Here is a 19,883-nt window from a genome sequence, read left to right as displayed (position 1 = left end):
TCAAGTTTCTTGCGAAGTCGTGGTCGAAATAGTTCTCCAAGATTGCTTGGTCAAGTGTGTCATCGTGAGGTCTTTAATGCAGGAAGGCGTCTGATAAGCCATAGGCACTGCATATGAATATTCTTAAACACAACAATGAAGTCACGGTCATCCGAACGAGGCAATCAGTGAGTCTACTCAGTTATGAAGAAGAATTAGATCATTAGAATTATTCCAAACATGCTTCTATATGCTCCGTGTCCCATTTTCATCCCGAAATAGCATCCCTCTTCCCATCATTAGGTCAATGCCCGGGAAAGGTTTTCTAGGCGCCGGAACTATGCAAAAGTGCGAAGCATCCATCAAAGGAGTGTCGTAAAAGCAAAACAGCCAAATCATCGTAAAAGTCGTGTAAAGCGTCGTCGATTATGCGCGGATGGAATCGAGCCCCGCGCCGGAGCTCTAATTATCCGTGAACCGTGATTAAGACTGGTCCCGTCTAAGCGACCGCGGAGATCTCCTTGATCGGGGTAGGCAGCGTGATGATGCCGCAGTTGATGTTGCGCGTCGAGTAAATCTGACCAATGGTCCAGTTATCGTTTTGCCAGAACGTCTCCTCGCACTGGAGATCGGCGACGGCGCCGCCCTTTGCGGTGTAGCGGGCTCTGGTTGTTAACATTCCAGTTAGCCTGGGCATCCCTCATGGCAAACTGTACCCCGTGACGTTTTCGGCCCAAATGTTTCATCGACAGGGGAAATCCCACGCGATGAAAGGCAAACAGATAGGGAGTTGAGAGGATGTGACTTACGGGTACTTGGGATCATCGTTACAAGTCCACGACTGGTTCAACGCAACAGCCTTCTCAGGCGTGCTCCACGTGAAGGACGTGGCCGTGCTCTCCCCGCCCTCGGGCGGCGTGCACTGGTAGACCTGCTCGCCGTAGAAGAAGTCGTTGAGACGGCTGCTGGCGGCGGAGCAGGCGACGGTGTAGTCGAGGACCGGGTTGGAGACGTTGAAGCTGATGTAGCCCCAGGAGTTCTGGTGTGAGGGCGTGCTGAAGATGTAGCTGGCGTGGTAGTCGAAACCCGTGAGCGTCCACTCAGAGAGCTTGCCTGATTTTTGGCCGCACGTCTCCTCGCGTTGGGCGATGGGGGAGGCGAGGGCTGGAGCGAGGAGTAGGAGGCTGGCAAGGAAGTACATTTTGAGGGTTGACGAGTGTTGTGATGGGTTGAGGGGTCTTTAATTTGAGAGGATGAGTTTATGTTTACTATGAAGTGGGATTAGGTGAGATGAATTGAGATGAGACGGAAGAAGCGTGCTGCTGTGATGCAAAATCTCAAGACTTTAGACGAGGAACATCACGCAGGTTTAAGTACACCTAGCATCGTCAAACTTTTCGCCAGTCCCATCGACATTGACAAAAGATCGCCAGTTGCCTTTCCACACAGCATTCCATCAAAGAGTCTAAACCCGGGAGTCCTAGCCATCCATTGCATGAAAGTCGGTAAGGCCGGAGAGGTGGCACCGTTGAACCATGACGTAGCACAAAGGGTACCATTCTCGTATTTCTTGCGACCGCAGTCGACTGGATGGACCGTGTCGCCGTCAAGCGACATCCTTTCTCACTTATCCCATCCCCTCCCCTCTTCCCCCACAAACGCGGCGTAGATCGTGCCCGTTGGCAGACAAGCGGGAGAAACAAAAAGAGGGGTGGAGGGGGGGTCGCATCGCTCACTCGTACGGTAGGTAGGTAATGGGTAAAGACGGCGCTGAGCGGAGCATGGGGGTTGGAAAAGCGATCAAAATTGCCCGATTCCGGCTTGTCGCTGCAGGCACCATTCTGGTTCGGGTTGGGGCGAAATGTGTATTATTAGAAGAATTGTCTCTCGTCCTCATGTTTTTCACTATATTTTCACGTAAACTCAGCTGGGGCCTGCCTAGTGCTCGGCTCGGCAGCTGACAGCTAGCAAACTAGCAGCTTTTTCGAACAGCGTGTGCCCTGGAGCGGACTGCCGATCGCTGGCTCGTGTTGAACACAGCAAAGGAGGATGCCAGTGGGATGGGATGGATATGCATGAATGTTCCCAATGACAGTCCCTCTTGCTTGCAGCGGCGACCTTACTGAGAGTCACGGGTATACCTTGGACGTTTTGAGTAGTGGATGGGACGATTCCAGGGTCTCGTTGTTCCTCTTCGTCTGATCCCAACCAGTTGTCAAAGACCGGATGGGATTTCCTCGGTCAGATTCTGGGTTACGAGGGAAGAATAGATGAACCGCGCCCTCCTCGGTGGCTCCCCGTGATGCAAACGCTGGCAGATACGATCAGGAAGATCGATGACCTGGAACCTGCATGGAGCCAGGCTGCAAAATATGCATATCGCTGCGTTTGTTTTCTGGTCCCATCCGTCATGCGGTGCAGTCAAGTCGCAATAGTCAAAGTGACTTCGTTTCCAGCCGCATCTCCACTGAAGAACCACTTGTCGGATCGGCGCTTGTCATGCTCGTCATGCCATCCTCGGCTCCGGTGGGCAGACGGCGCGCTGAATTCCTCGTTGAGGGGCGCACAAAGCCGGTCGTGCTTATTGTCAAAGTGCCTTTCGACCAGCCACTGCCGCCTAGACGAAGGATCTTGGCGGGTGGCTCTGTCGGACCGGACGGAAAGCAGTGAATTCGATCGTCGCTCAAACGTCTCTATTTCGCCTCAAACCCTCGTGGGAACGTTACACCTCGCTGCGGTTGTGTTCTAATCCTCACCGACTTCATGGGTCTGGGACCCCAGGGCCGCCGAACAATCTTTGGTCCGTTTCCGACGTATGACTCTCCCGTAAATGAATCCTCACTCGAGATGGGTGTTTTGTATTTCTGGTAAATGCAGGAACACATCGCCGGCAGGATCTGACCGCTCTATGCACACCCGAAAAGAGAGAAAGCGGCTGAAGGTGGCGGTCTGTCGCTATCCGATACTTAGACGGCGAAGAGATTACGATTTTTGTTTGTGCAGCAATGATCGTGACGAGATTCGCATTTTAGAATTGGTGACCCCTTGGTTGGGTGGGTGGCTGGAGCACCAGCCACAGCTAGGAGCTGGATGTAAATGACTGCGTGATGACTAAGTGTGGCACAAAGTGTGGCGCAGCCATAACTGTGGCCGATATGACCCGAAAATGCCGGAGTAAACAATCCGCTTGAGTCGGACGCATCCCGGAAACGGCAGATGAGCCAACCCGTCAAAGTGCCTCTTTCCTCCACGGTCGGCGGCCGAAACACGAGTCCGCCACATGCCTCCATATTCACCTCCAAGAGGTCAGGAAATCCGGAGCTACCTTATTCGAGGTGGTATCTGTTCAATCACGAGCGCGATAGACGCGATAAGATCAAACTGATGTACACAGCCAATGGAAGCTAAAATGTTAAAGATCAGGGTCCATCGAGGGGTAACGCAACCGTTCCAAAGTTGAAAGATGGAGATTCTAGCCTGCAAGATCCCACGGGGGTCCAAAGGATTCCACGAATAAGAGTCGTTGAGAATCCACGTTGCTGATATTCCACTCCAGCCTCGAGGCCCGATGTGAGCTTCAAGAACCGATCCGGCGAGCAGCCAGCCCCACGTGTCGACATGGTTTGTCGCCAGGGAAAGGATGCGGTGGTGGGGCTGTCACAGCATCAATCTCGACACAATGGAGGGGTAGAAAATTCTAGACATCGCTCATGTTAGGCATATAGCGCCGTGGCAGCTGCGAGCTCTATCATACTTGATGTTCATGCTCATCCAAACTTTATGTGTTATCGAGAACCTCAGAGGCGCTTTTACCGCGAGTCCAAAAGTCCATAGGGTGGAATGAATCGCATGCAGTTGCCGCTGCTCTTCAGATGCCCCTTGATATATATCGTGAGTTGCAACGTGCTCGCCACGCTTCTGATGGCATTGGGGCACGTCAAAACAAACAAGGCACCGCTGTAGGTCGTGATCACGTCTTCGCCGAGACCTCTTCTGCCGTCGCCATCATGAACAAAGTCGCGCTTTTGACCTCGTCCAAACACGAGCCTGGCGTAACCATCCGCCAACGGTCAGATCTCGTTGCCGCACTCGGGCCTACCTTTGACATCGCGGTCCGCTTCCAAAGAGTAGTGGCCGTGGCGTCGTCGCTCCTCTTCCTCTACGCACACCTTCTCGCCACCTCAACCCTCACGTCGGCAGTCATAGCAACCCGACTCTTCGCCGTCCATTCGCTGTTTGCCATCAAGAAGGCGACGACAGCATTCCGCACGTCCATGGGACATGTATGGGAATCCAAACGAATCCAGAAGTTGAGGAAGAAGGTTTTCATGGAGTTTGCAACAACAATACTGGGCCCGGGAGGTAACATGCTGATCGTCATGGTCTTCTGGCCGGGATGGCTGTTAATCCTGGGTATCGTCTTGACTCTCCGCACGCTGTCGGGATGAACGCGCAAGAACGCCGCTCGTGGCGTAACTCTTTCCCCCTTAGCGGTCCTCTGATTCAGGCTCGCCAAACATAGTCGACGATACAGGCTTCACCTCGAAAAGAAGAACGTGTTGCCGCCGGCGTCCTTCCGCACCTCCGTGTCATAGTCCTTCTCGGGGTCAAACTCTTGCCACATGCTCGCTGGATAGATGTGCTTATTGCGCTCATACCAGCGCCGATCCACCACTTTCGTCAGGGTAGGGTCGTCTGTGGCACCTTCAAGGGTGTTGATGTCGGGCAGGGCCTTGACTGCAGCCGCCTTGAGAGCAGCTGCGGTGGTCAGGCCGCCAGATGGGGCAGGCGGAGCTTCATCTGGTTCCGGTCCGTCTTTCTTGGGCGGCGCGTCGGCTTTGTAGTTGAACAGTTGTTGGCCACCTGGGCCAGCATTCTTGTTGATGATGAAGAAATAGAACTCATAGTGCTATAGAGCATTAGTGAAAGACGCGAATAGACAGAAGCACAATTGACTCACATGTGGAATGATGATGGACCCCCGGACGAGCATCAGGTCGTCTACACCAACTCTCGCCCATTCTCTTCGTGCATTGGCTTTCTCTCCCACGCCTAACTCGGCGCCAACTTTTCGACTCTTGTCCAAGAAAACCCAGATGTAGTCGCCCTTCTTGACACGGACAGTGCCACCGGGTATATTCGATCCATCGTAAAACACGAACGGGATTGCAATTTCTGTCGCCTTGACGGCCTCCTGTATCGCGAGGAACTCCTTGCGCAACGCCTCTCTCTCAGCCGCCTCACGTCGCAAGGCTGCTTTCGACATGACCTTGGGCACAAACGCGACGGACGAGTTGGCAACGACTCTGGATTTCTTTGTGGTTGTGCTCTTCTCATCCTCGTCTTCGTCTGCCTTCTTGCCTTTCTTTACTGGCAGCGAACCCTCCTCTTCCTCTTCATCGTCGCCAAAAGATAGCTTGCTGCCGCCGAGCTTCTTCTTCTTCTTCTTTGGTTTGCTTGCGCCGCTCGCCGAGTCGCTCCCGGGGTCTGGCGTCGCGGAGTTGGATCGGTCTGGTGTGGATGTGCCGGAGAGGGCGGCTTCTCGTTCGCGGTCTTGCTGGTCGAGGACCTCGGCGCGTCGCTTGCGAAAGTCGGAGAGCGCGACGAGGCCTACGGTGCTGTCTGAGATGCGTTCAGTTGTTGTCTTGTTGGACGGCGTGAACCGTGAGCTCGCTGGGTCGGGCATTGTGTATCTGTAAAGGGAATTGGCAACGGCGCGGTGGTGTTGGCTTTGCGCAAGACTGGAAAGGCTTCACATTTGGTCGAGCTCTGGCAGAGAGTGACGCCTCAGGAAGAATCGAGGCTGCCAATGTGTGGCTAAGGCCTCGAGTTTGCGCCACACTTGGAACGGTGTGATGGACCCACATCCCGCAGTGGGTCCCGTTCGCTGGCAAGCCCCCACTTTTATGCCGCCTTCACCTTCCCGTCACCTTCCCTCCGCCTTCGCCCTGCAGTGAGCTGAGTTGTTTCCAGCTCTTCTCCAAGTTCGCTCCCCCGCCACCTCATTAATTTCTCGTTGCTCATATTATCCTCGTACCTTGTCCATAGAATTGCCATTCTACGTTCCTTGCTTTTGTTCTATTGTTCTGTTGTTCTTTTGTTGTAGTTGTGCTCTGATCTGAGAGACCCGCATCCACTCCCGCCTGATCCGCTCTGCTCTAGTCGCAGCCCGAAAGCTACTATCTCTCACCGCCGCTAAGTAACCTTAGGGTGTCCTGCTTCCCGAGACTATGGACAGCCGGCCGGTTGCAACCGCGTCTGGTCCGTACACTGGACCCGGCTCCTACCCTCCACCACCTTCTGGAGCGCCGCCGGGGGTCTCAGTCGACCCGTACTCGCGGCCGCCTCAGTCTACCACACCCACGGCTCCGTACCCTGGGACAGTCTATGGAGGACCGCCTCCCGGGCCGACGAGTATAGCTCCAGTTGAGCACATGTCTGGCCCTGCAGCCTATCCAAATCCTCACTCTCAGCAGGCTAGCATGGTGGAGGGTCCGCGCCCTTCAGCTGCCTTGAACCCTCTTACTACGACGACGCAGGACCTGAAAACGGTCAAGACCGGGACCCAATTTGCGCTTCGGGAGTATTTGTCTCTGCAGAGAAAGAGAGGCCGACTGGATGGTGCCATGTCGTTAGAGTTGGAGGATCAGATCAGGGCCCAAGGTCGTGTCCTGCTAGGTGATCTTAAGGTTTTGCGGAAGGAGGTCGGAACCCTAATCAAAGATGGCGAAAATCACCGCTGGAGAAACTGGCTCATTGGTGGAGCTGTGTAAGATCTCATGGTATGACGAGCTCGCGGGACGTTGCTGACCACTGCCTACAGAGCAACCTTCATCCCAGCTGTGAAGCGCATCTTCCGCCGCCCTTCTGATAAGACGGAAACCGACGTCCAGGCGTCTAACAGCACCGAGTACGCATTCTGGCGCAGTAAAGCACTGGTAGCCCGGATCAAGGATAGTCTCCTGGGCCGCAACAGCTTCGCCAGCATCGCCTTCTTTGTCTTTGCCGTACTCTACGTCTTCACCAACGAAGTTTCTCTGCAGGTGGCCAAGACCGTGTCGAAGCGATTGAAGCGACTGAGTGCCAAGATCGAGAGAGGCGATGTGGAGGTTGTCGACCAAGACATGAAGCTGCTTGAAGGCTGGCGGTGGAGAGTTCTCATGTGGGGACAGTGATTTACGCGAGGCATGATGCATATGTGAGCATGTATGACGGACATGAGAAAACGACAGCGTTGCATAGCATGGAAGCGTGCAAGTTTCGATTTGTTTTCGGAGCTTTTATACATTTGGAAAACCAACTACAGACATGTTTGTGGTCATCAGTACTCTACACCACAAGATAGCACTTTCGATATATCACCAGCTCGCACCACCAAGGTATCAAGCCTGGTCTCTGAACATTTCGTGAAGTTGAACCAGCTTCCTGTGCTACCTCTGTTTCGAGCGGCCACCCCGGGCCCGAGTCGATATATGTAAGTTTCTACTGTGACTAGTAGCAGAGAAAACTCGACCAAGGCTATGACTAAAACTTTCCACTTGTCAATCATTGCATTTAAGTGTCTACGAGGTAACAGTCTATAATACACATAGTAGATGGCGGACTTCGGGAGACGTGTTGTTCACGATGAACGCTGGTACTGCTTATAGCGATGACTCGTCAATCACAAGCGCATATTCCTCTATCCAATCTTCCCTCCAACTGGCTCCACTTCTCACCAACTTACCACCAGTAACAATTTCTCGTCACTAACACGTCGCGAACGTCGAAGCCAAAGCAACTTTGACACCACCAGCTGAGCCAAGTCTAAAATTCATCCTCTCGGTGATCACTTTCACGACAGTGTTTGATACTCTCTTGAATATATTTTATGCTGTTGTTTGCCACCGGCCTCGATTCAAAATTCGCTCGGTGGCGGTGGATCGAGTCAAGACACCAACCACCCCCGGAAGCCATGACAGGCAAAAGACGAAGAAGCTCGGAGACTACTCCCTCCGCAGCGAACAATTTCAGCTTGCAAAATGCAATTCGAAGAGCTGATCGCGGACTCGCGGATCGACTACCGGAGCCCGGTCCTCATGCAGATGCCTACTTCCGCAATCTCTACTCGACGGAACCTGACTTTGGGAAGCTGGGCCGCCAAGACCCAAAATTTGGCGCTCTGTGCGTGACAACATCGAGATTCTTCTTTACCTCAACTGACCGACTTTTACCCAGGCTCAAAGGTGGGAATCTTGATTTCAATGATCCATCTGCAGTTATGCAGCTCACAAAGACGCTGCTGAAAGCTGACTTTGGGCTAAATATTGAGCTACCCGACGATCGTTTGTGTCCACCAGTGAGTTCAATCCTCCAAACGTCTCGGACATCTCATCATTACACTGCTGACGGCAAAAGGTACCAAACCGCCACAATTACCTTCTTTGGCTGAAGACCCTACTGGATAGCACCACCTACGGCGATCCAGATCGAAAAGTGGTCGGGCTCGATATCGGCACCGGAGCAAGCTGTATCTATCCGCTTCTGGGATGCACCCAGCGGAAATGGTTCTTCTTCGCAACGGGTATGTTACGGTCTCTCGGATTTTTTTGTTGAGGTATTGATTATCAGTAGACATTGACTCAAAGAGTCTGGAATTCGCCAAGACGAACGTAGAATTGAACAACCTACAAAGTCGAATCTCCGTCATTGCCCGTGTACCCCAAGATCCCATGATCCCCCTGACCGATTTGGGTATCGAGTCACTTACCTTCGTCATGACAAATCCCCCGTTCTACACATCCGAAGACGACCTCCTCAACTCTGCGAAGCAAAAGTCGCGCCCTCCTCTGACGGCATGCACCGGCGCGCCAGTGGAGATGGTGACAGACGGCGGCGAAGTCAAGTTCGTGTCGAAGATCCTCGAGGAATCACTCATCCTGCGCGAGAGGGTGCAGTGGTACACGTCCATGTTTGGAAAACAATCCAGCCTCGAGGAGTTCATCGCAATTCTGAGAGAGAAGAACATCGACAACTACGCCGTGACGGAATTTGTGCAAGGTAACAAAACGAGGCGATGGGCCGTCGCGTGGAGTTTTGGTACGATGAGGCCGTCGGAGGAGGCCGCGAGGGGGATGAAGGCTGCAATTTGGAAGAAGCTGCTCCCTCCGAGTGTGGAATCTGAGGTCACTACCTTCCCGCTTGACACAGAGATAGGGAAGCTGCAAGACAAGATCCAAGAGCTCATGTCTTCATTGGAACTGGTCTCCTGGGAATGGGACCGTCAGAAGCTTCTCGGTATCGGCAGGGCGCGAGAGAACGTGTGGAGTCGCGCCTGGAGACGGAAGAAGATGCGGGAGGAACGAGAGGGCAAGACCGCTCTCGAGATGTCATCAGATTCTGAGGATTGCAAGTTTGGATTCGAGATTGTGCTCGATGTTGGGCGAGAGAGAACCGTCCTGAGGTGCCGCTGGAGGGAGGGGCATGATCAGGCACTCTTTGACAGTTTCGGTGGTTTTCTCAAGACTCGCCTGGCCTTGTGATTGGTCAGTCTCATCACTACTCGAACCGAAATTCGCGAGCGACAGGTCGTTTTCTCCTCCAAAATAACATCTGTATTATTGAGTAAGGTGGTGAGTCAGTGTCTGCGCAACCAGAATTATGTTGAAGTTTTCGGGCTGCTAGAGACTGTGGCAAATGTCACTCCCTTGATTGTGATCGATGGCTACACCGTCTTCGTGGATAGCTCCTTCTTTGCACAGTGGCTATGTCGTGTAGATGCCTCCAGCTCCGACTCGCGTAGAAATGGGAATTTAAACAGCAACAAAAGTGTTTCCTCATAAGGGCAGCTATAACGGTTCGAGAGTGTGAATCACAGTCTTAAGTGATTGCCATAACCAGCGTAGGTACCTGAGCTGGCGATGAAGATACAGCTGGTCGGTGAACCGCGGGCGTTATTGCATCTGTCACATTCACTTCAACACTATGAGCGTTAGGGAGACATATAAATATACCCTACCCATCGAGAGGAAAACATGGAGATACGTCTCTTCATCATCACACTCAAGCAAGTATCTCTCAAGAAGCTCTCATCTACCCAATACTTTAGCCTTATTGAAACAACCTCATTGAGCTTTTTAAAACGCCAAAGGCCAGCCACATTCACATCCCAAAACTATACAGAATGTGCATACCAATGAGGTCAAAGACTTGCCGCCACGGGATTTCCAGGAATAGCTGCCCCGACTGTGCTCCTGCCCTGAGGCTTTGAAGATGGAACACGTCAGAAACTCGGGGACTAAAGGTCGAATCCTTTGCACAAACACCACGACAGGTTCTATCTTAATAGTCAATGTGTACTACCGCATTTCGGGTGGCGCAGTCAGATTTAGCGAACCGGCTTCAAAGGTCCAACCAGTACGTTATTAATGAAATAACCTCATTCTTTTTCACCAGAAGGTCGTGATTACATGTAGTGCTGGCTAAAGACAATGGCTCTCTGGAAATCTCAAGTTCCCTAGTAGGACGTGAACACGGTCATGGCTCCCGCATCAATCTCCGCCCACGCGGTGGTCAGGAAGTCTTCCGGCTGAGTGAACTCATATTCAGGCAAGAGGCGGTTCCACTCGTCAGAGCACTCCAGGTTCCCAGCCACAATACCCTGCAGCATGCCAGAAAGCAGGCTAGGAGCGACGGCATCTAAGGTCTCGGGGGGGATTGATGGGTGCTCAACTTTGGGGAACCAAGGGGCCTTGACTCTCCCTGCTTTGAGGTCGTCGGACTTGAGCTTGGTCACATCGAAAGGCCCGCCTTTGTTGGCATATCAGTGACTTGTCCACAGAAGAAGCGAAATGTCCGAGAGAAAGACGGACCGTGGGTAATGGTTCAGTCACTTACCACGTATCTTCTCTCCAAGCGCAATGAGCTGCGCGACTGATACCTGCGCGCCTTGGACCCCGCCGATGAGAGGCCATTCGCCTTCATACTCCACAGCTAAAGCGACTACTCTAGCTAAGTCCTGCGCGGTCGTAAAGGTAATGATGGCGTCCTCGCCTCCATCAACGACCAGAGCGCGACGTTGATGGAAGTTGAAGGGTGTCTCGAAGAGCTGGACATGCTTGGAGGAGCTGAACGGATATGTCATATAGTTGGTGAATAATCCCGGTTGAAACAGACAGTATTCGAGGACCTAGCGTACCCGACTCCGGTAAGCCACGTGTACCGAGCAATGGTTGGAATACTTAACCCGAGAACGCGAGTACCTTCTTGTCTTTGTTGATGGCTGCGAGATACTTTCGAGTTTCTTCCTTGAAGCCGTACCAGAACATGTGCTCCAGTTTGGAACTAGATCAATCAGACACGAAGTAGATGCCTGAGACACGATGTAGAAGACTCACGAAGCCCACTCGCTCGGGGCAAATCGTCGAACGCCAGCTTTGATGGATGCATTAATCAGATTCTTTTGCGTATCTCTCTGTGCGACGTTCGTTGGATCGACGGGTCCGGCGACGAAAGAGAGAACAGTGTGGACTCCTTCTAGCACTTGAGTCAACTGGGCAATATCGTTGTAATTTGTCGTGACCCATTTTACTCCTGGGCCAAAATCGGTGGCAGTGTCATCCTGCCAAAGTTAGCTAATTGCTGGAAGGAAATGGCGTGGGGGACAGGATTGAAGCAACTTTTCTGGATAGAATCAAGATTTCGTGCTTGCCTCTAGCTACTAGAGCATCAAGGATCTCTCGTCCGACATCTAACGAAGGCCTTATTAGTCGGCGCCTAGTTAGACTGAAAACTTGTCGGAACCTACTGCCAGAGCCGCCAGCAATCGCGATTCGGACCATTTTGATGCGTTGGTCTACTCGTGGGGGTTGATTTTCTCAACTTATCACTCTAGATTGTTGTCCTTCTTTGGAAAGTCGATCCTACGCTTATTGGTCTTTGTAGTATTGAAGGTCGATTGAAGGCAGCATCATGGGGCGAACGGCGCGGAATATATATATCACTCATTACATATCGTTACAGACGATTTCATACTTCCTTCCCAAATGTCTTCCTAGGCTCCGCCGCTCATGCGGTCCTCCCGTCCGGCCTCAACACTTGTGAGGACTAGGATGTGTAAGACCGCTGGACACCAAATCGCAGCCCCACCCTCCGCCCGATTCACCGGTGCGGCGGCGGAGAATGGCGGGGGATTACTAATGGACAACGTTCCCTCCTTTGTCAGCTGATCGCCGCTACGCTCCGCCGCCAAACCGGCGGTCGAACGAAGATACGCCTGTTGGACTTTCTTACGGGTCACACTGGACAAATATTGACCCCAGGCTATATGCTGAGCGTGTCGAATCAAGCATCATGATGGCCGCAACTGAAAGAATCTCGGCCGAGGAGCCTCCGGTTGCCGACTCCGCTCCGGCGCCGAAACGGCGGAAGCTGCGCAAAGGGACGCAGAGCTGTTGGGAATGCAAGCGACGCAAAGCCCGCTGTACATTCTCGCCCTCCACACAGGATATTTGTGATGGCTGTAAGCGCCGCGGGATTGATTGTGTCAGTCAAGATGTCGCTGATCTGCCTCCTCCTCCTGGCAGCAACAAGCACATCGTAGACAGACTTGGCCAAGTTGAGGCACTGGTGAGGCAGCTGATAAAATCAGGGACCGAGAGCGAGCACCGCATTCAAGATCGACCCGTCTCTCCAGCTGAATCTCAGAGCCGGATTTGGGATGAGAGGATCGCGCCTAGACGGTCGGCTTCCCCCGTCGTTCTCTCAACCGCGACCACTCAGTCCCATCGCTCAGAATCTCGAAACCATGATGCTCGAGCTGGAAAAACGGTCGTAAGTGTTTGTACAGGCACATCGCACGACTTTGAAGCTGATCGTCTAGGAAACACACACTCAGAGGAGCTTCTCGCCTGTGCGCCCCGCAGTCGAGCGACTCGCACATCCAACTCTCGCTGCCTCTTTCACACAAGCAGATGAAACCATCTCCAAGCAGCTACTCACTGCATGGCCAAGTCCGGAAGACATGGCCATCATCATGGAGATTCCGGTGGAAACTTCGCAAATCATTCGAGCTGTCATATGCACTAGGACAAGCCCAAACCCATCCACCCTTCCGCTCTCCGCGGCTTTACTGCAACTACCGCCCATTGGGTCACATCCGGTGCTCATCGCGAGGAGTCTATTGATCTTAGCCTCGTTCCTTCAGGGTATGCCATTTTCCGCGGCCCATCACCTAGAGAAGCTCAGCACCAGCTGGCACAACATGATGTCACGAGCGGTGAAGACGGCCCACGACTTGGTCACATGCAAGGATGATCTGGTTGATTCTCTGGAAGGCCTGGAATGCATCATGCTGGAGGGCCTCTATGAGAACTACGCTGGCAATCTGCGTGTTTCATGGCTCGCCGCACGCCGGGGGGTCGCAATTGCGCAGATGCTCGGCCTCAGTCGGGGCATCAAGCCGCGCTCCCTCGTCGGCTCAATCATTGAACCGAATGATCTCTGGTTCCGTCTTGTACAATTCGATCGCTACCTATCCCTCATGTTGGGCTTGCCGCAGAGTGCACTCGAGGACGCGTACGCTCGCCCAGATACCCTGGAAGGATGTCTTCCACTAGATCGGTTTCTTCGCCTCTGCACTGTCGCTTGCGGACGCTTGTTGCAACGGGATCCGTCGGAGGTATTTGACTACGAAAAGGCCAAAGATATTGACAAGTTACTGCAAGAAGCCTCAACCATAATGCCAGCACAGTGGTGGGTTGCTCCGACCCTCGCCTCGGAAAAGGGCCATCTAGAGAAGATTCGGGAAACGTTACGGTTCAACGACCACTTTATGTACTATCATCTCCTTCTCCAGCTCCATTTCCCCAACATCTTACGCCCAATATCAGAGCACGACAGAGCAACAGCCGTGACGGCAAGTCGGGAGATCCTTTCTAGATTCTTGTCCTTTCGCGCGACTAGACCGGCGCGATTCTATTGCCGAGGTGTTGACCTCATAGCATTTCTATCGTGTACCGCATTGTGTCTAGCGCACATTTGCGACACCCCTCAAGATACGACGGACGGAAGGAGTTCCTACTTCTCTGCACATCAGCGCCTCAGCGACCGGGGCATGGTGGAGCAGGCTCTGGTCATGATGCAGAAACTTGTGGATCAGTATAACGATGAGATTGCCACAAGAGTCGCTACACTTCTCAAACATCTCTTGCGCATCCAAAACGACATAACATTGGGAGTGAGATACGAGGTCGCATTTTCGCCAGAAACATTCCTGGATGACGATCTTGGGTACCGGGTGAAGCTGACGGATCAAGATACTGTTCTGAATATTTGTCTACCGCACTTTTGGGTCATTAGGATTGAACGTTTATCTAATGGGACGTTGATACCGACCGGATCGAACTCGCAACCTCTGTACCATCATCGTTCTCAAGATGAGCGCCCATGCTCATCCGGAAGTCAAGACGCCATCGTTCCGGTTCCTGGAGATCAGGAACTGGAGGATCTGGTACAGTACCCATGTGAAGAAAGCTGGGCACTGGATAACTTGGATTTCACGTTCTTGGACAACTACATAGGGGGTAGCTTGGGTATGGGCACCGAGACCGCTTAGAAGGCGTATATTGTGAGATCGCTATCCAGAACAGGAGGGAAAGCAGCTTTCTCGGCTGGTCCAAGTTCAGAAAGCGAACGAATCGAGATGAGATAACCATACACCTGAATTGGTCAAGATACCATCAGAAGAGCGAAGAGGACGAGATATCTGGCAATGAAAGAACATCGGAAAAGAAATTCAGACCAGACCAAGATGTCTGAGAGCAGTCCAAACTCGGTGCACATTATTTCCCATCCCATTCGCTGCCAACTGCGGTCCCATCATTCCCCTAATGTGTGCTTGGCCCATGACATCCATCGACTCCCACAACTGCCTTAGCAACTCCATCTCAAATATCGATTCGCGAAATATGCGAGCATATCCCACAAACAAAATCTGCATCGCCGTCGGAGGCAGAAATGCCTCCACGCTCGGCAAAAAGTCGAGAAGGAACTCTGCAATCGGTCTCGCCAGCAAATCGGAGCAGCCAAAGGCGCGGTCCTGGTCTAGCACGCAACAGAGAATGAATATGTGCCAGAATATCTCTCGTACCGTCACGAATCGATCGCGGGCGTTTGCGAGGAGGTAGCGCGGCCGAGCGAACAAGTCAAAGGCCGCGCCGCCACGACTGCCAGTGCCCACGCCCATACCCGCGCCCATGGCCCCGTACGGCGGCGCGTATGCCTGGCTCAGTGCCTCAAGGTGTCTGAAGATGAACGTCGCGCCGCGGGCGAAGGCCTGGTCGAAATTTTGGGGATCCATCAGGGTTCCCATGAAGCCATCGTCGTAGCCTCGGAGGAACTCAGGGACGGGGAAGAGGCCCTGCTGCATAAAGTTTCGGGTTCGGGGGAGGTATTCGTGGAGTAGGTCGCGCTCGAGCAGAACCCGCGTGCCATCGGGGAGGAGGACTGTGACTCGATTGCGGATCCGGCCTGGCTGGTTGGGGCGCAGGGGCGTGGGGCCGAAGTTGTTGTTAGTGATGTTGAAGAGTTGCGAAAAGTCAAAGAGGCGGGGTCCTGGATTCGCAAAGGCTGGAGTGGCAGGGCCGCGCGGATTGGGCCCGAAGTTGTTGAAGTTGACGCCAGGTCTGGTGCCAGTTGCGTTATTGAATCGAAACCAGTTGAAGTCTGGTTGGGGCTGAGTAGGCCACGGGCGAAACATTTCGAATCAGGGGCACAACTGGGTGTGTGAGATTCGCGTAATCACATCAATAGTTAGGAACGCTACGAAAGATGGGATTCAGATTTGGGTTATATTGGAGGAATCTTCATCGGTCTCAAAGTATCAGCCTCATCGCTTTTGGTCACACATGCACAACCGATACAGCAAGAAAGGGCGGGGTTCAATGTTTGTTGTTCTGACATTAGCCTGTGTGTCCTGAGTTCCTTCCGGCGGTGAGCACCTGTATGCAGCCGAATTACTGTCCATTCGGTGATAACCAGCTGTGTGACGGATGCACATACAGCGGTCATGGATGCCGCAAGGTACCGAACTCACTGCGTTCAAACCTCATGAGTCGGTAGTACATAGGTAAGTAGAGTATGAAAGTATACATCAGTTGTTCACCACAGTGCGGATTTGATCTATATAGAATTTGGGTGGATGAAATTGCAACAGAATATTTTAAAGTGAGGTTCTGAAGAACGGCCTTCGCCAGAAACTCAACTTCGCCGCCTTCCTCAGTTTGAATGATGACCTGGGAGCTAGCTGCCTCAGAATTAAATTACCTAAGTAGGACTTATCTTTTTCAGTTTATAGATAGTTGAAAGACACACCGTCACAACGGGGATGCTCACGGTAGACTGGAGGAAAGAACCCAGCTGTGGACTAAAGATTAGCAAGACGAATGCATGTTTTAGGCTGAACCATTGCATCTTCCTGTTTCAGAACAATTCAATCACTGATCTTCATTGAATTCATCGTTTTTTTACATCGTTAAATTTGTCGGAATTTCTTTTGCTTCATTCCCTCCATGCTTAAGTACTTGTCGTTACACAGCTTCAGATGCGGCTATGTCTATCGCTAGGCAACCCTAGTGGTCACCAGACCCAAGGTCTCTGCGGCAACAGTCTATCTAGGCATCAATGCCATTTGGAGACAGACGGACAGGTGATGCTAAGGCCTACCAGTTTCGAAGCAGTCAACATAGGTGAAGTAATGGAGAGATAAGGTTTCTCTCACAGCCAACCCTACTGCCCGCCGAGCCCGTACTTAGAAAAGAGACATGAGGTCATTGAACACTACCCTAAGACACCAAGCTTCAAGCGCTTCGGCTGTGAGAGGAACCCGACTCACCGAAGAAGTGGTGCCAAGCGATGAAAGATGTATTGAGAATAAATGGTTGCATCACATAGACAACCCTATACGAGTTGCAAACACCCACTCGCTAGGATCTGCGACGAACCAGCTGTAGATGCGTCCCGCACGGCATGTAACTTAATCTAATTTCCAACAAAGCCCAGAACTTGTGGCTAGCGCACCATGTTCGGAAGTATACAACACCGCAGGAAGAGTTGGGAAGGTGGCTGCCTATCCAAATGGCACCACGCAGATCCTAGCCCCTTAGCTTAGTAGAAGCCTGCAGTGAGCCCCTCATTGGATGAGACATGGTGTATCCAGACGTCAAAGACAAGCGGGCCTTGATACTTCCGATATACGCCCGTATCACGCAAGCTGACTTGTCTCCGGACTTAGTAGACAATGAAACCGAGGTAATAGCTCGAACAAATGATGAACCAGGCGCGAACTCCTATGAACCGCATCCACTTCCTGCTCCTTGGCGAACTCATTGTACTCGGCTCTGAAGCTTTTAAAGGCTCCCAGCTACAAAACTTTCTTTTACTTATCTCAAGTTAACTACTCAACCCTAAGTTTTAGCTTAACCTTTTCAACTGGGTCCGAGATTCAAAATGAAGCTTTCCACAATCATACCGGCTTTGTTGCATTTGTCCCTCTCCACCACTTGCTATGCAGCCAAGTCATTCTCCGCCTCGAATCTTTACTATGCTGCTGGCCTAAATACTCAGCAACAGACCACACTTTTCCAAGGCCTTCAGAGCGCTGGCGTCAAAGTTCTACGGGTATGGCTTGATGGTAAGAAAACTCGAGCCTAACCAAAAGGATATGCATACTGATTCATTCCTTGTCGCAGGCCAATCGGGAAGCGAAAAGGGCACAACTTTGGACAACTTCAACAGCCTCCAGGGTGATGGCCCCGATGTGTGGGACGACACTGTGCTCAACCGCCTCGACAACTTCATGGTTCATGCCCACGACTACGGCATCAAACTGCTCGTTTCCATCCACAGTTACAACGCTCTCGAAGCAAACTCGGACTTCTACGGCAAATGGTATGGTACTGGCGACTTTTACACTAACAATGAAGCGATGGCGTATTTCAAGACGCGCATTGCGCATGTTCTTGGACATGTGAACCCCAAGAATGGCAAGACCTGGGCTCAAAGCTCTGAGTACATCTTTGCCTTTGAGGCGCAAAACGAAGCTATGCATCCGCAGGTAAAACAAAATTCCGCCGACGGGCGATATGACTGGACTGACGACGCTTCTAGGGGAACCCATCAGCCCTGACGTCATGGCAGTGCACTATGGCACAGGCAATTAAACAAGGCCTCAACGGTAGTACCGATATTCTGGTCACTACCGGAGGCGGTGCCTACGTCGACAACTCTCTGCTAGACCCATACTTCAGCTGCAGCGCCCTGGACGTTCTTGCCATCCACGCTTACGGAGTTGACGATTTCGCTACGTCAAAGCTTCAGCCCTACGTAACCAAAGCCAAGAATGCTGGGAAGAAGCTCATCATGCAAGAATGGGGCGCTTGCTACACGGATGCCCCGAACCACAACTGCAACGGCGGCAGTCCCATTGGTACAGGAACGAGAGACTCCAACATTCGTACTTGGGCTGCGAGTATCGACGCTGCCGGGATTCCGTGGTTCTACTGGCAGATCTTGCCCAACCCTGACCCCCACCACGGTTGGGATTATGAGGTGGGAATCAACGATGTGAATTGGGAAGCGCTCAAGGCGGCTGGTCTCGCCGCAGGCCAAGCCGAATCGGCATTCGACTTTGACCGATATCTCTTGTGATGGGTATTGTCAAAGTACACGAAATGGTTAATCGGTGGAATGTGCGCCAGCCATACAACAAATGACCAGAGTGTTGATTTATGAGAAGCCAATTTTTGAAGGCTATGCTTGTCAGATGAACGTCGATGTGACGCGGAGAATAGTAACAACCAGGCGGAAATCTCACGACTGTGAATTGGCCCGCATCCAGGCTGTTCCATGCCAATTTGCCTAGCTTAGGGTAGGCAGCAACATCTTAGCGTATCTCGTATCCTTACCTAAAGCATGTACATATTCACACATTGCGCAGATGGATAGCCGGTAATTGTTATCTCCGCACGGAGGCCTAATCATTCTATCTTCCAAGTAGCTAAACTACAAAAATTCACGCTGGTGCCCATAGCTGGCGACGTTACGATTCAGCATTGAGATTGACTCCTGGAGCCACCCAGAATGGATCTCACCATCCAAAGAAGCCTCCTCCTGGAGAGACTCAGCCCAGGTGATCGCTCGTCAAGGAAGTTTCAGGAAACTGCTGGTCGACGTGTAGGGAGCATTGGAGAATGGTTCCTACAAAACCCACAAGTGCAACATTGGGCGAGGTCTCAGAGCCCGCAGTTTCTCTGGGTTCATGGTGCCGGTACGCAAGACTTGATTCTACATTGATGGGAGTACGCATTCAACGGTATTGTTCAGTGGCTAATTGCACTCCAGCATCGACCGGAAAGAGTTGCATAAGGTATGTCGCTCAAACTCTTGCCTCTGGAGGACCTGCGAATTCATTCCCCACAGTTTGCTCCTCGTCGAACACCTTTCAGCCACCCAGCTCGATTCCAACGTGAAGTTCGCCGTCGCTTGTGTACAATTCGAAAACAAAGGACTCTATCACTCATTGGTAGACTTCGGGGCTGCGATCACTTCCATTACTAGACAGATCGTATTCCAACTCCCCGAGTCGTCCGAGACCCTTAAAAGGCTCATCTCCGCACCAGTAACTGTGTTCACGTGGTGGTTAGACAACTTCCAGGTAATCTGGGCCGAACTCGAAGCATACTTTGAAAGGATCTACATCATCTTAGACGGTCTAGACGATCCAGACCCGACCGCGTTCTGCGACTTTGTGGCCAAGCTTCGCCTCTCGGACAATGAGTCGTCCGTTCATGTTGTTCTATTAAGCCGCTTCAAGCCCTTTGAGGAGGTCTTTCGAAGGTTCGACGGAGCGAGCCTAGAGGTACGGGCAA

General features: G+C 52.2%; 9 protein-coding genes across 9 annotated transcripts; 5 read left to right on the top strand and 4 right to left on the bottom strand.

Moving 5' to 3' along the window:
• Positions 1–156: 156 nt before the first annotated feature.
• Positions 157–1,720, bottom strand: HER10_EVM0008906 (uncharacterized protein). The gene is made up of 2 exons (XM_035478412.1): positions 789–1,720; positions 157–644 (listed from the first exon to the last, which is right to left on the bottom strand). The coding sequence occupies exons 1-2, from the start codon at positions 1,178–1,180 to the stop codon at positions 479–481; spliced, it is 558 nt and encodes a 185-aa protein (XP_035327104.1). The 5' UTR covers positions 1,181–1,720; the 3' UTR covers positions 157–478.
• A 1,905-nt stretch (positions 1,721–3,625) lies between these two features.
• HER10_EVM0005302 (uncharacterized protein) lies at positions 3,626–5,728 on the bottom strand. The gene is made up of 2 exons (XM_035474924.1): positions 4,940–5,728; positions 3,626–4,888 (listed from the first exon to the last, which is right to left on the bottom strand). The coding sequence occupies exons 1-2, from the start codon at positions 5,663–5,665 to the stop codon at positions 4,517–4,519; spliced, it is 1,098 nt and encodes a 365-aa protein (XP_035326847.1). The 5' UTR covers positions 5,666–5,728; the 3' UTR covers positions 3,626–4,516.
• On the top strand, positions 3,852–4,427 carry HER10_EVM0012074 (uncharacterized protein; the record flags this gene model as incomplete). Its single annotated transcript, XM_035481477.1, has 1 exon — positions 3,852–4,427. One exon carries the CDS (start codon positions 3,852–3,854, stop codon positions 4,425–4,427), a length of 576 nt encoding a protein of 191 aa, XP_035327361.1.
• Positions 5,729–5,944: 216 nt separating the features above from the next.
• HER10_EVM0012569 (uncharacterized protein) lies at positions 5,945–7,353 on the top strand. The gene is made up of 2 exons (XM_035481962.1): positions 5,945–6,748; positions 6,803–7,353. Exons 1-2 carry the CDS (start codon positions 6,210–6,212, stop codon positions 7,152–7,154), a joined length of 891 nt encoding a protein of 296 aa, XP_035327410.1. The 5' UTR covers positions 5,945–6,209; the 3' UTR covers positions 7,155–7,353.
• A 580-nt stretch (positions 7,354–7,933) lies between these two features.
• HER10_EVM0011717 (uncharacterized protein) lies at positions 7,934–9,500 on the top strand (the record flags this gene model as incomplete). Its single annotated transcript, XM_035481140.1, has 4 exons — positions 7,934–8,142; positions 8,197–8,317; positions 8,377–8,542; positions 8,593–9,500. The coding sequence occupies 4 exons, from the start codon at positions 7,934–7,936 to the stop codon at positions 9,498–9,500; spliced, it is 1,404 nt and encodes a 467-aa protein (XP_035327332.1).
• Positions 9,501–10,474: 974 nt separating this feature from the next.
• On the bottom strand, positions 10,475–11,798 carry HER10_EVM0012124 (NmrA-like family protein; the record flags this gene model as incomplete). The annotated part of the gene is made up of 6 exons (XM_035481525.1): positions 10,475–10,767; positions 10,855–11,146; positions 11,220–11,301; positions 11,355–11,578; positions 11,637–11,707; positions 11,765–11,798. The coding sequence occupies 6 exons, from the start codon at positions 11,796–11,798 to the stop codon at positions 10,475–10,477; spliced, it is 996 nt and encodes a 331-aa protein (XP_035327367.1).
• Positions 11,799–12,267: 469 nt separating this feature from the next.
• HER10_EVM0003899 (uncharacterized protein) lies at positions 12,268–14,572 on the top strand (the record flags this gene model as incomplete). Its single annotated transcript, XM_035473561.1, has 2 exons — positions 12,268–12,789; positions 12,839–14,572. Exons 1-2 carry the CDS (start codon positions 12,310–12,312, stop codon positions 14,570–14,572), a joined length of 2,214 nt encoding a protein of 737 aa, XP_035326736.1. The 5' UTR covers positions 12,268–12,309.
• Positions 14,573–14,752: 180 nt separating this feature from the next.
• Positions 14,753–15,715, bottom strand: HER10_EVM0000861 (uncharacterized protein; the record flags this gene model as incomplete). Its single annotated transcript, XM_035470628.1, has 2 exons — positions 14,753–15,427; positions 15,464–15,715. 2 exons carry the CDS (start codon positions 15,713–15,715, stop codon positions 14,753–14,755), a joined length of 927 nt encoding a protein of 308 aa, XP_035326497.1.
• A 1,748-nt stretch (positions 15,716–17,463) lies between these two features.
• On the top strand, positions 17,464–18,663 carry HER10_EVM0009861 (uncharacterized protein; the record flags this gene model as incomplete). Its single annotated transcript, XM_035479333.1, has 3 exons — positions 17,464–17,647; positions 17,706–18,070; positions 18,124–18,663. 3 exons carry the CDS (start codon positions 17,464–17,466, stop codon positions 18,661–18,663), a joined length of 1,089 nt encoding a protein of 362 aa, XP_035327194.1.
• Positions 18,664–19,883: the final 1,220 nt, after the last annotated feature.

This window comes from Colletotrichum scovillei (assembly GCF_011075155.1).
Source record: "Colletotrichum scovillei strain TJNH1 chromosome Unknown Contig00011, whole genome shotgun sequence".
NCBI classification, from domain to species: domain Eukaryota; kingdom Fungi; phylum Ascomycota; class Sordariomycetes; order Glomerellales; family Glomerellaceae; genus Colletotrichum; species Colletotrichum scovillei.
The sequence above is the reverse complement of the archived record's forward strand: the minus strand, read 5'-3'. Positions and strand labels throughout refer to the sequence as shown.

Coding starts and splice junctions, on each gene's coding strand:
- HER10_EVM0008906 (XM_035478412.1), bottom strand. CDS start 1,180: ATGTACTTCCTTGCCAGCCTCCTACTCCTCGCTCCAGCCCTCGCCTCC. Junction 645..788: donor AACGATGATCCCAAGTACCC/GTAAGTCACATC, acceptor GTTAACAACCAG/AGCCCGCTACACCGCAAAGG.
- HER10_EVM0005302 (XM_035474924.1), bottom strand. CDS start 5,665: ATGCCCGACCCAGCGAGCTCACGGTTCACGCCGTCCAACAAGACAACA. Junction 4,889..4,939: donor GGTCCATCATCATTCCACAT/GTGAGTCAATTG, acceptor AATGCTCTATAG/CACTATGAGTTCTATTTCTT.
- HER10_EVM0012569 (XM_035481962.1), top strand. CDS start 6,210: ATGGACAGCCGGCCGGTTGCAACCGCGTCTGGTCCGTACACTGGACCC. Junction 6,749..6,802: donor TGGCTCATTGGTGGAGCTGT/GTAAGATCTCAT, acceptor CACTGCCTACAG/AGCAACCTTCATCCCAGCTG.